The sequence below is a fragment of the Gekko japonicus genome, unplaced genomic scaffold (assembly GCF_001447785.1).
Source record: "Gekko japonicus isolate JY-2015 unplaced genomic scaffold, Gekko_japonicus_V1.1 scaffold339, whole genome shotgun sequence".
Taxonomy (NCBI): Eukaryota; Metazoa; Chordata; class Lepidosauria; order Squamata; family Gekkonidae; genus Gekko; species Gekko japonicus.
The window spans coordinates 46,291-58,612 of NW_015169182.1; the positions used below are offsets into that span (position 1 = coordinate 46,291).

The following is a 12,322-nucleotide window of genomic DNA, read 5'->3' on the forward strand; positions in this document are numbered from 1 at the left end:
GATAAGCTTGTCAGGATTTCGGTGCCTTAGAGGAACAACAGAATAGTCAATCAAGCTGAACACAGTCTACCAAATATAAATGGTGGTCTACCAGGGGCTTCATCAACTTTTTGTTTTTAGCTGCAAACAAAACAACCCCCCCCCCCAAAAAAAAAAACAGGTTGTCAAACACCTGGCAAGCCACAATATATGGCTGGTGCTCAGTTTCATGGGTTGCATTGGCCTGTATGGGGGAGGGGGAGAAAATTATCCTTCATCCAAATTAAACTATGCATAGTGTCGTTCAGTGCTGAAACCAAACACACAGATTTTGAAACCAATTAAAAAATATAAAATAAGACACCTTTTTATGTTAACCCCTACAGAACAAAACAAGAACATAGTAGCTTAGTTACTGGAAACAAAGCTAAGGCACTAGAAATGTAGCATGTGGAGAAAACAGAAACCACACAGGTTGAGTTGACAAACCCTTCAAAGTCCCCGAAAGGCTACTAGTACTACAGTTTGGTAAAATAATTTATTACTTAAAGAGGGGGAAAGGAAGGTAGGCAAACACAATATCATATCCCTGGTTTTGCATGTATTTTTTAAAAAGTGGTTTTGCTATTCTCCCAGAGGAATTTGCTTCGGTTACTGGAATTGTTTTTTAAAATCAAAGCTTTCCAAAACACGGGCAGCACTGATGAGATGACTTCCATTCAACTTGGACTCTCCATGGAATCTTTCCTCTTTTTAAAATTCCCATGATGTTGTTGATCCATTATTTTGACATGATATGTAGATGAAATGATCATTTCAGGTTTCCTCTTTTTTTCCTAGATTCAACAGGCAACAGTTCTTCCATGTACATGGCAGAGGCTTCTATATCCTCACAATTTAATAAATATTGATTGCTGACTCTGCTTTTGCACAGTGTCACTAAGGGGAAAGACGCTAGAAATGGCCACATCCACTATGCCTTGGCAAAGCTCTGCATAAAGTTTCCTAGAAGCCAAAAACAGCAGCAACAACAACAAAAAACAACACACAAACACAACAGAGAATTACAATCCCATTCCAAACAATGCAATTTACCCATTTTTATTCCCACCGGGAGCCCTCCATGTGCACAGTGTTCCCACTGACAGCTATCACAGACGGAGCTCTGCAAGAATACTTGGGGGGAGTGTCTTTACCTGAAAGACAGCCCCATACAAATAGCCTGTCTACACTGACTGACCGTGTGGCAAGGGAAGATCATCCCCTGCCATTGCCGAATTGTCTGCACAGGGAGAACATGCAGAGGAAGTGATCTCACATACGCTTCCTCCCTGTGTCCGGCAACATTTGGAAAACAGTGTTGCTGTGAGGAACAGAGTTTCAGAATCCCTGCTGGACACCACAAATGTGATAACATAGAAGGCGGTCAGGATGGCCAACTAAGGGTCCGTGAATGTGCTAAGACAACACCTGTTTGTGTTTTTAAAACTGTGATGAAAGTAGTTTCCAGTGTTTCCAAAGTGGTATAAAGAGCAGAGGAGTAAGTGTTCATTTTAGGGTTGCCAGGTCTGGGTTGGAAAATACCTGGAGACTTTGGGGGTGGATCCCGGAGAGGGTTGGGTTTGGGGAGCGGAGGAGCCTCAGCATGGTACAATGCTATAGAGCCCACCTTTCAAAGCAGACATTTTCTCCAGGGGAGCTGATCTGTCAGCTGGAGATCAGTGGCAAAAGCGGAAGATCCCCAGGCCCCACCTGGATGTTGGTAACCCTGGTTCATTTACATCACTTAATATCTTTGGCTATTTTACTTCCAGAGATTATTGGAACATTCTTGATACCAGAGCAGCAGAAACATGTACATTGAGAGGTTTCCTTTGCCATGTTCTAAAGCTCTTCTCTGTGTTGTGCTGATGGAGGGTGCACTAGCAAACAAAACAGCTGTCACCCTAGTTTGTGTACACAGGTAGCACTGAACTTGTGTTCTTCTTGCTATACATGGAAATTGGGGTTTTTCCCTTGCTCCAAAATAGCCAGTTTGCTGAAATGCATTTGATGGCTTTATCAACTGGAGCACTGCAAGGGGGGGGGGGAAAGTAGCAACCCCCTCCCCACCCCAAACAGTACTTTCTGGCTCCAGGAAAATTTATTCCTGGGGGCATAGAACCCACGTGGTGTCTATGCCATGTGGGCTGGGAGGCAGCAGCTAGGACAAGTACAAAATCACCCTGCCGCTTCCATCGGCACCACATCCCTGATACAAGAGGTAAGAGAATTCCATCCACCCCTCTGCAGCCTCATGACCCATATGGCTATTCATGCAAGTAGGTCACATGATCCTGGGAATAAACTTACTGAAGGTCAGAAAGGGCTGCTGGTGCATGCGTGGGGGGGAATACAGGAAAGATCTGTGATGCTGCTATTTGCATCTCACTGCATTCTGCCCCTTGTCTGTGGGTGGCCTGGTTTTGCTGTTATTGCTATTAGCAAAGGGGCCAGCCACCTTGGTTTTACATACACTGACGATAAGGCAAGGAGGAAAGAAGTCATCTTCTCAAGCAGCTCCATCCAGGGGTGCTTTTCCCTACCTCTGTTCTTCCCTGAAGAGGAAGAGAAGATCATACTACTCGGAGTGGGAGAGAGAAACATGTATGAATACTAATGACCGAGCTGATCTTGCCTCCCTTTGTTTCACCTGAAAACAGCAAAGGCAGTGTCTTTGTCCGAGTCTCTGGGGATACTCCTGTACTTCCTGTGCATGCACATAATAGTTTTATCAGGGTGCTTCTGGAATAGGATACTCACTGGGCACAAGCAGGGGCACCATTGACTTCAATTAGCCAGACCTTCAAGTCCTCATCCACCATGAAATCAAAACCAAAGAGCTGGAAGCTCTGGTAGTGGAGGTGTTTGGTGCTGATAGCAGGTTCTATACACATAAGGCAACTTCTGTGGAAGGAAGATTTTGTATCGGTTCAAGATGGATAAGCCCGCCATGTTAGTCTGTCTGTAGCAGTAGAAAGGAGCAAGAGTTCTGTAGCACCTTAAAGACTAACAACATTTGTGGCAGGGTATGATCTTTCAGGAGTCACTGCTCACCTCTTCAGATACAGATTTTGTATCAGTTGACAGACTTATACTAGATTTGTACCCACAAGTATGGCATATTAAACTTGTGGGGTTGTGAAATTTCCTGTTTGTTGTATTAGACCACACTTTTCTTCCCAAAGGGAACCCAAAGTGGCTTGCAATATCATCCTGCCCTTCTCTACCTGATCCTCACAACCACCCCGTGAAGCAGGCTAAGCTGACAGACAGAAAGTGATGAGCCCAAGATCCCCCACAGCCAGCCCCCAAAGCACAGCAGGGATTCAAACCTAGTCCTCCCAGCTCCTAGGCTGACATTCTAACTACTAGGACAGGCTGGCTCTTGATTTCCTCTGGCACTTCCTGCTGGTATCTAGAGACCGAATGTTCCATGTCTATTGCAGCAAATAAACTGCTGAGAGAAACTCACCTCTTTTTGCATGACTACTTCCCATCCCACCTGTGAAATCCACACTACCCAAACTTAGCCACTGCTTTGTAGTTCTCAGCAGTGCAGACTATATATCAATAAAGGCCAACATAATGACTTTAATAACATTTTTTTCCTACAACAATACTATTAATTCAATTCTGTACTGGCCATAAATAATTGTGAACTGCTACAAATGTCCATTTCACTATGGGGACTCCAAAAATTGGCTAAGTAATTCCAATTTTGTCATGGATTTTTGATCTTTCAGGGAGCTCATGACAAGCTTTCCATAGTTCATCTTATCTGTGCCTTGCTTATTTCACCACTAATTCATGCTCTTATCTCAGACTTCAATTTCTAAATGAGTTACTTACCTTTCTTACATTAGAACTGTAAGAACACACCATATGCAGGTGCTGTTATGATTCTTCCATCCACTTCCTACAGTACTTGGAGGGTTTACTTGCACATCCATGCAATCGTATAAAGCTGAATCCAGACAAGTCCCCCCCCCCCCCCCCCCATGCCATTTCAGTAGAAGAGGATTTGGAGTGGAGAAGCAGCAAAGGACAGGAAGGAAGGGAGTTTTTAATCTTTTCCCTTCCCATCACATTTTGGCTCCACACTGCCCCTTCCCAAAGACAAAAAGGAGTTCAGTAACACACAGTTGTGTGTCATGTACAGAAAAGGCCTTCTTTCATTTCTAAACTAAGGCAGGGATAGCACTTTGGCTGTAAAAATACATTCTGTTTCAGTTTTGCCTTGAACTTTAGGAACTTTTATGTACATCCACCCACCAGATTTCTTTATTTACATCAATGAAGGGGTCTTCTATGTGCATGTTTATAGAAAAATGCACAGAGCCACCCTACGCATTTTTATTAAAATGCAAACAACCAATCTTAGATTGGGGCAAAACCTTTTATATGTATGTGTGTATACACATACACACAAACACAGAGGCAGAGTAGTTACCAAACTTGTAAGTTGTGCCTTGGTAGACTCCTTTGTGTACTATTCTGGCAAATTTAAAATGTTACCTTATTATATTTTTGACTTGTAATAAGATCGTACTCTCCAGAGTAACATTCAAAGCGCTCATCAGATACTGATTGAACTCCTCAAAAAACATCTCATTCCCTTCTTCGTATCTCCCATAGTTTTTAGAGTACTCTTTTTGTATGCAGTGATTGGTCAGATGGCAGGTTTTGTCTAGGAAATTAGCACTATTATAAGGTTCTGAAGAAGTCCGTAGAACACCTTCTTTGTAGAGGTAGATATTATACTGGTGATCCACTAGCACCCAGCTTCTAAAAGTAAGAGGAAAAAAGGGTATAAGAAATGCATCAAAATTCCAACTTTGATTAATCAGAGTCATCACTAATTGCTCATGTCAGTCATCTATCAAACTGAACAACTAAATTCTCCCTCTATATATAAAAAACCAAAAAAATACCTAATATCAAATTTACGATGACCTGGTTCTAAGAGCAAAGGCTTCTCAAGGTATTTCTGAATCACATGCACTTGTCCTTGATTATCTATGAAGTCCAGAAGTTCAGTAGCCTCTGAAGAAATAAGAATCCCTTCACCTAAAAGGGAAAAATATTCAAACACAAAAAAGTGGGACAGGATGAAAATGTTACATTCTATAAGCAAAGGGATGCTGTTAACTCTGACACAGTGGAATTGTGGATAAGAAACATGGGCTGTGATACCTCCAATTTTTATCTCTCACTGAAAAACCCTGCAACTATATATGGAATATTCTAACCACTGCCAGCAATATGTAATCACAGGAAACTAACCCAATGATAGACACACTCTTGCAGTTTCATTTTTGGGTAGGCTCCCCAGCTCAGCTACAGGTAAGAATGTAGCTTGGAGAAACGACGACTGAGGGGTGACATGATCGAGGTTTATAAGATTATGCATGGGAAAGAGCAGGTAGAGAAAGAGGTACTTTTCTCCCTTTCTCACAATACAAGAACTCGTGGGCACTCCATGAAATTGCTGAGCGGTCGGGTTAGAACGGATAAAAGGAAGTACTTCTTCACCCAAAGAGCGATTAACACATGGAATTCACTGCCACAGGAAGTGGTGGCAGCTACAAGCATGGACGGCTTCAAAAGGGAATTAGATAAGCATATGGAGCAGAGGTCCATCAGTGGCTATTAGCCACAAGGTATAGCTAGGGGCTCTGGGGCAAGTGATGCTCTGTCTTCTTGGTGCTTGGGGGGGGGTCAACAGTGGGAGGGCTTCTAATGTCCTGGCCCCACTGCTGGACCTCCTGATGGCACTGGTATTTCTGGCCACTGTGTGATACAGAGTGTTGGACTGGATGGGCCTTTGGCCTGATCCAACATTGGCATCTCTTATGTTCTTATGTAAGAATGGCACAAGTGGCTTTTTGGCTTCAGGAAACCAAGAACACAGTCTTTGTAATACTTTTTATTAGGACTAGCCCATGATACTTGACAATGTGCAAGCTTTTAAGTTCACCAGATGTTACAAACATTAATATATCTAATTCTTAACGTAGCCAGATCTGTTGATACTTAAATCTGGAGGCAGTAGCAGAAAAGACAGATAGTTTCACAAACTTGAAAACTGCCCCAGTTTTGCATAAAAATCTGAAATCTTTTTAAAAATGCATTGGGTGGTTAAAAAAAACCCAAAATGATAAATGGAGCACCTGTACCTTTAAGAAACAGACACCCTCAGTGGCAGCTGCTAGGCTACTGCAACAGTATCACCAGACTTCAAGCCTTGGTTTCTGTCCGTAAAAGGCTGGGGGAGGGAGCAAGGCCATTTCTAGGGCTGTTCTGCCTTTTGAGGGTGGACTCGTTGGGGCCGGGCCCACCAGCAACCATCAGACTGCCTGCTACCATGTGACTGGCAGCTGCTTGCTACTGCTCAACATCAGTCACCCCATGAAAGCCAGTGTGGTATAGTAGTTGGAGCTTCAAACTAGGATTTGGGAGACCCAGGCTCAAATCCCCACTCTTCCATGGAAGCCCACTAAGTGACCTTGGAGCAGTTACACATCCTGAGTCTAACTTTCCTCACAAGGTTGTTGTGACAGATAAAAAAGAATTATATAAGCTGCTTTGGGTCCCCATTGTGGAGAAAGTTGGGGTATAAATGAAATAAATAAATAAATAATACATATAGCTGAAGATGGGAGGCAGTTAAAAAGTAGATTAGTTGGTAGATGAGAAGAAGAGAATGAGGCTGGGAAAAATGAGGAAATGTGGGTTGCCAGGAAGATAGAAAGAGGAAATAGTGTGGGGAGGGAGATATAGGGCAAAGAGAGGTGAGTCCTTGCAGGTTCTCTACCAGGCAACTGAGTCTGGCCTGGCATCACACTAGTGGACCGTAGTTTTCCCAGCTAGAGTCTACAACCAAGAGGGCAAGCCAAAGACTAGGGCAGGGGGATAAAGGTAGGATGCCTAGTAGGTGGGAAACAGAAAAGAAAGCAGGAAAACTGGAGAGGCTATGTGGGATTTCAGGAAGTGGAAGAGGAAAGAGGGGAAAGAGAAATGAGATCCCTCCTGCAAGCCTTTGCAGGCCTTCCTGCCTGCAAAAAAATTGGAGGAAAAAAGCAGATTTTTTCAGGTCATTTTTTCTTAAGATTTTTTCTTAAGATCTGGTCATGCCAGCATTTGGTGTAGATGCTGTGTCACCTTGTCGTTTTGAATTACTGCTGGCATTAAACTACAGCACAATGCCTGCATTGTATGTTAGATGCAGATTCCAGTGGAGCTGATTTTAAATTACTCCAGATAAAGGGAAATAAATTGATTGTTTCCCATAGCAAAACCACGTTCAACAGATATCTGTGATGCCAGAGAGACTCAAAACTCTTTTTGGAAGACACTAGAAATCACTTGGACATCACTGAATTAACTTAGAGGATAAATTTAACGTGTTGCACAAGTTATGGAGTCAACTGAAGCCAAATTAGCTAATTTCCCCTTGAATTCCATTCTCATAGTCACACTCTCTTGCTAGTCACATGAGCTTCCACCTGGGCCATGGCTTGCATTACAGTGCCTTACCCCCTCTAGGTTTCCTTCCTCTCTGATACAATATACATCATCCCAGGCTAGGAAAGGGATCCTCTTCTACTTTTATTATTACTTCCAAGTTCTATTCATTAGGACTTTCTGCTTACTCTCCACTTTGGTCTTTCTTCCCCCAGCTCTCACAATGAGGCTAGGTTCCTCAACAGTACATCTTGCCTTAGCTCATGCTACCTACCACCACCCCGCACATTTATCTTTTTAACAACCTCTTCCATTGCTATGTCAAATTCTTGCTTCCCCCCCTCCTGCCTTCTGTTGAAGGTTCCCTGATCTGTGGGCACTTTTGGATTTTGTGAACAGATATTGGATGCCACCACAAAATGGCTGCTATGGGAGGCATGGCAAAAACATAAAATGGAATGGGGTCAATGACAAAATTTTGAAGGTTCCAAGCCAAGTGCTGTCTTGTGACAGAGGCAGCTGTTTTTTGTTGGGTTCTCCCTGGAGACACAAAGATGATGCCTTCTGGGCTTTCCTGAAGTGCCTCACAGGAGCCGAAAAACCAGGATTGGCTTCTTGCTTTGGAGAAGACGGATGCAGGTACCAGACAGGAAACACATTGGTGGGTGCCATGGCAACCTCAGGCACCACAGTAGGGGTCATTGGTCCATGCCATGGGCCATGGTGGGTTCAACCCCCACTTGCCATGTAATTTAATGGGTGACCTTGTGCCCGTCATTCTCTCTCAGGTTGTTGTGAGAGGAGAAATGGGAGAACCAGGTACACCACCCTGAGTTCCTTGGGAAAAGAGTAAGATGAAAATGCCCTAAAATAAACATACTCTGGTCTTCTTCCAATTTGAATGTGTCCTCAGGTACTTTCAACAGAGCCAGCCTGATCTAACATTCAATCCATCCAGTTATCTAGTACAATTCTCCATAATTTATTTTTTTACCCCTCAGCTTCAAATGCAATGTAGACAGAAAACCACTGCTGATTTGCTGCATCATCCCTCCCCCTGCCCCAGAACACCTGTTTCCCCTGTGGCTTTCTCCAGGGTATACAGTTTCAACCCGGAGGTAGAAGCTTAAAGAATACCATATGTTAACCCTCCAAAGAGCATGCAGTAATTACAGTACATTTCTGAGAATGGAAGACAGTTCTAGAATATTTACCAAGAATTCCCAGTTCCCTAGGAAAACAAAAGGTACCTAAAATAGCTCAAAAGATGAGAACTACAGTCTTCCATATCAAACCCAGCCTCAGGAGGCATGCTAATTCACACCTGTTGCCATCCCAAAAGCAAGAAAGACAATAAGTCAACTGCCTCATCTTGCCTGCCTTTCTCCTTTATGTGTCTCTTTCCATTCCATGCTAACCTTTGGCACCTGCCGAGGATTTGGCTATCCAAACATTTCCCTCTCCGCTCTCTTTCCTCTTCTGATATGATGCCAGAAAGACTTCCCTTTCATCTGTTCTTGGGTTATTTATCAGATGATGCATCCCATTCTGTGCTGGAGCTACCGGAGTCTTTAGATTAGTTGGATAAATCATGTAAGACTCTGGGAACCACGTGCAGGATTCTGCCAATTCAGGACTCGTCTTGATTAATCTATTGGAAAGAGGCAGAGATTTCATTTGATTGTGTGAATGCCCAGTTGTGTGTTTTCTGCAGGACATCTTGCACTTAAACACCTTGAACATCTTTGCCATATCTCCCTACTATAACATCTGGAAACACCACATGGATCAGGACTGTTGTGTATCTGCAGGGGAGGGAATGGAAAGTAACAGTGTGATGGCCTCCCGCTGACGTGGTTTGCCACGGTGATGCTATTTCTAGCACCATTCCAGTGGCAGAAGTAATATGTTCTTTGACCCACACTAATCTTGGTGCTTACTTTCACACCCAATGAACTACCCATGAATGCTCCAATTATTTTTGCATTTGTTTATAAAAACATTTATATCCTGCCTTTCAAGGCAGCTTACAATACATAATTAAAGCATCAAACAATAAACCCCAAGTCCCCCCCTCCTAACCTAATAAAATGTAATAAATTACTCCATTTATATTTCCACTGCTAAAGGGCTAGCTGTATATTGTTTTGGGAAAGGTCACAGATGGATATTAAAGGATGACTCTGCGATGGCAAAAGTCACTGTGTGCTTTATTGTGCCCTCAGAGATATTTTTTAGAAAGTCTTGTTTGAAATTAATGAGCCACACAGCCTCAAGGCATATTTTTTTTATGCACACAGTTCAATATAAGGGTCTGCATAATGCAATAAGCTCTGAACCATCTCTCCTACTGAATTAGAGTAGAGTTCTAAGCAGTTTGTGGAAATCAAGCAAGTGCTGAAAGGACATTTCTAAGGGAATGCCTCAAGTCATATTTTAATTATTATTTTGGGGGTTTTTTTGTTTTTAAAAAGAGAGCCTGGCATTTTATATTCTTGAAAGCAAAATAAAGCTTTAAAAGTCAATTTCTGGGGAATCCTCAATTTTACTCCTATGGGAAGGGGAGGGGAAGGAAGAAGTGATTAGAGGGTGGCAAATTACACAGTTTTTGCCACTTTGAGCTCCACGTCCTGAAAACAACACTGGAGCAATTAACTCCAGAAGCGTGATCTGAATTGGACCAACAGTGGCTACACCACAGCTTTAAGCAGCAGTAAAAAAAATATTGGATTTGAAATAACAGTAATAAAGGCCACATCTTTTACTAGGTAAAGGGGAGTCACACCAGGTAACTTGCTCTGAAAAGGGGCCTCTTGGCAACTCACTTTATCATGTAACTATTACAGCCCCACAGATCAAACCACCAGTGGCAATTACTTACTTTGGTTTGCCCACATAAGGAAGTCTGCCATTATTTCTGTGTTGGCAAGCTATAGCTTGTCCTTATTCTCATTTTGTGAAATGAGTGGAAACCAGCCAAAGAATCACAACAAACCACTTCTGGAGTCCTACAGTATCAGTACCTGTAATCAGACACACAGCTCCAATTTCACACGGGGGAGTAACTTGTAGGAACTGTTGCATGGAAAAAATGGAAAATTAGGCAAAGATAGGAGCCTTCCTCCAGCCTAAGGAACCTTCTTCCAACTTAAGTGGCTCTTCTTCCAATGGAGGAACATTCCTTAGGCTGGAAGGAGTTCCTCCAGCCTATGGTAGGATACCACTGAAAGAAGTGCATCGATTGTTACAGAATCCAATTTGCTTACTGTGATTTCAGGAGACTGGCAAACGACCATTGGTTACAAACTGTGAAGGGTCCTTCTCATCTGAGGCTTGGAGGACATCTTGTGGGTGATTCCCATCCATCACTTAGGGAGGCAGGACTAATTTCAATTACTTCCTGTTTCCTGTAGTGGGAGTCACCCTAGGCTCAGTTCTGGTGCTCCAAAAGCAATACACTAACTTAACCACTGTAAAAAAGAGAACTTGAACATCAACAACAAGAGTATAGCCAAATCACAAACATTGGAACAGGAAGGAAAAGGTGAGTCCCCTCTCTCACGTAATCTTATTATTATTTTTAAATAGAGTGTGAAAGAACAGCATAGTAGATAGAGGAAATGACGACCCGGGAGGGCCAAGATGTCCTCTAAGCCTCAGAGGAGAAGGACCCTTCACGGTGAGTAACCAATGGTCGTTCTCCCTCTGAGGTGGAAGACATCTTGTGGGACCTCCCAGAGCAGTGTCCCTAATTTTGGGAGGGTGGTTGACATCAAGAGTTAGAACAGACTGCAGAACTCTCTGACCGAATGCTGCATCAGCAGAGTCATACACATCTTCTAATGCCTGATGAATGTGGATAACAAAGACCACGTAGCAGCCCTGCAGACTTCCTCCACCGATGCCCTGTTGGCAAAGGCCATATTCGTTGCAGCACTGCAAAGAGTGATACCTGCAGGAACTCATGTCATACTCCTGTAGGCTACCGTAATGCAGGACCTCATAGTGTTGCTTATGGCAGAGTTAGACATCTTTCTCCCTGTGTGAAGAAGAGAAATGTTAACAAACATCTCTTCTGTCCATCTGAAACAGGCCATTCTGAGAATATAGCATTTGAGCACTCTCCTCACATCCAGTGTATGTCAAACTTGTTCCTCCAGATGGGTTGAATTTGGAGAAAATGATGGCAAACAAATCTCTTGTGATCTGTGAAACTTAGTATTGACCTTTGGGCAAAAAGGTGGAATCTGTTCTCAGAACTACCTTGTCTTTGTGAAAAACATAGCTCCAACTGAATTGACAGAGTGCCTAGTTCCGAAATCCTCCTGGTTGAAGTAATGGCCAGCGGGAACAAAGTTTTCATCCGAGGGAATTTGAGCAGAATGGCTACATCGGCTCAAAGGGTTCCTTCATAAGAGCTGTGAGAACAGTATTAAGCTTCCAAGTTGTAAACCTATGTATCTGTGGAGAATCCTTGAATGATGCCCCACTGAGGAAATGGCAAATGTGAGGGATGTTAAGACAATTGTACCAGGGCAGGACCAAAGCCAGGGCCACCATCTGTTTCTTGAGGGTTACTGCCCTGAGACCGCTTACCAGACCATCCTTGTAGGAACTCCAGTAGTGATCTAATTTCCGGATGCAATGGGTCAGCCTTCTTCCGCTGAGCCCATCAGTTAAGACAATTGTACCAGGGCAGGACCAAAGCCAGGGCCACCATCTGTTTCTTGAGGGTTACTGCCCTGAGACCGCTTACCAGACCATCCTTGTAGGAACTCCAGTAGTGATCTAATTTCGGGATGCAATGGGTCAGCCTTCTTCCGCTGAGCCCATCGGA

General features: G+C 43.3%; 1 protein-coding gene across 1 annotated transcript in view; it reads right to left on the reverse strand.

Moving 5' to 3' along the window:
• Positions 1 to 322: 322 nt before the first annotated feature.
• TTL (tubulin tyrosine ligase) overlaps positions 323 to 12,322 on the reverse strand; it is a 31,765-nt gene continuing 19,765 nt past the window's right edge. Inside the window, exons 3-7 of the mRNA XM_015416135.1 lie at positions 8,904 to 9,136; positions 4,953 to 5,088; positions 4,537 to 4,806; positions 2,782 to 2,925; positions 323 to 984 (exon numbers count right to left, since the gene is read on the reverse strand). Coding sequence (XP_015271621.1) covers positions 870 to 984; positions 2,782 to 2,925; positions 4,537 to 4,806; positions 4,953 to 5,088; positions 8,904 to 9,136 — 898 coding nt within the window. The 3' untranslated portion in view covers positions 323 to 869. The remainder of the gene's footprint in view (positions 985 to 2,781; positions 2,926 to 4,536; positions 4,807 to 4,952; positions 5,089 to 8,903; positions 9,137 to 12,322) is intronic.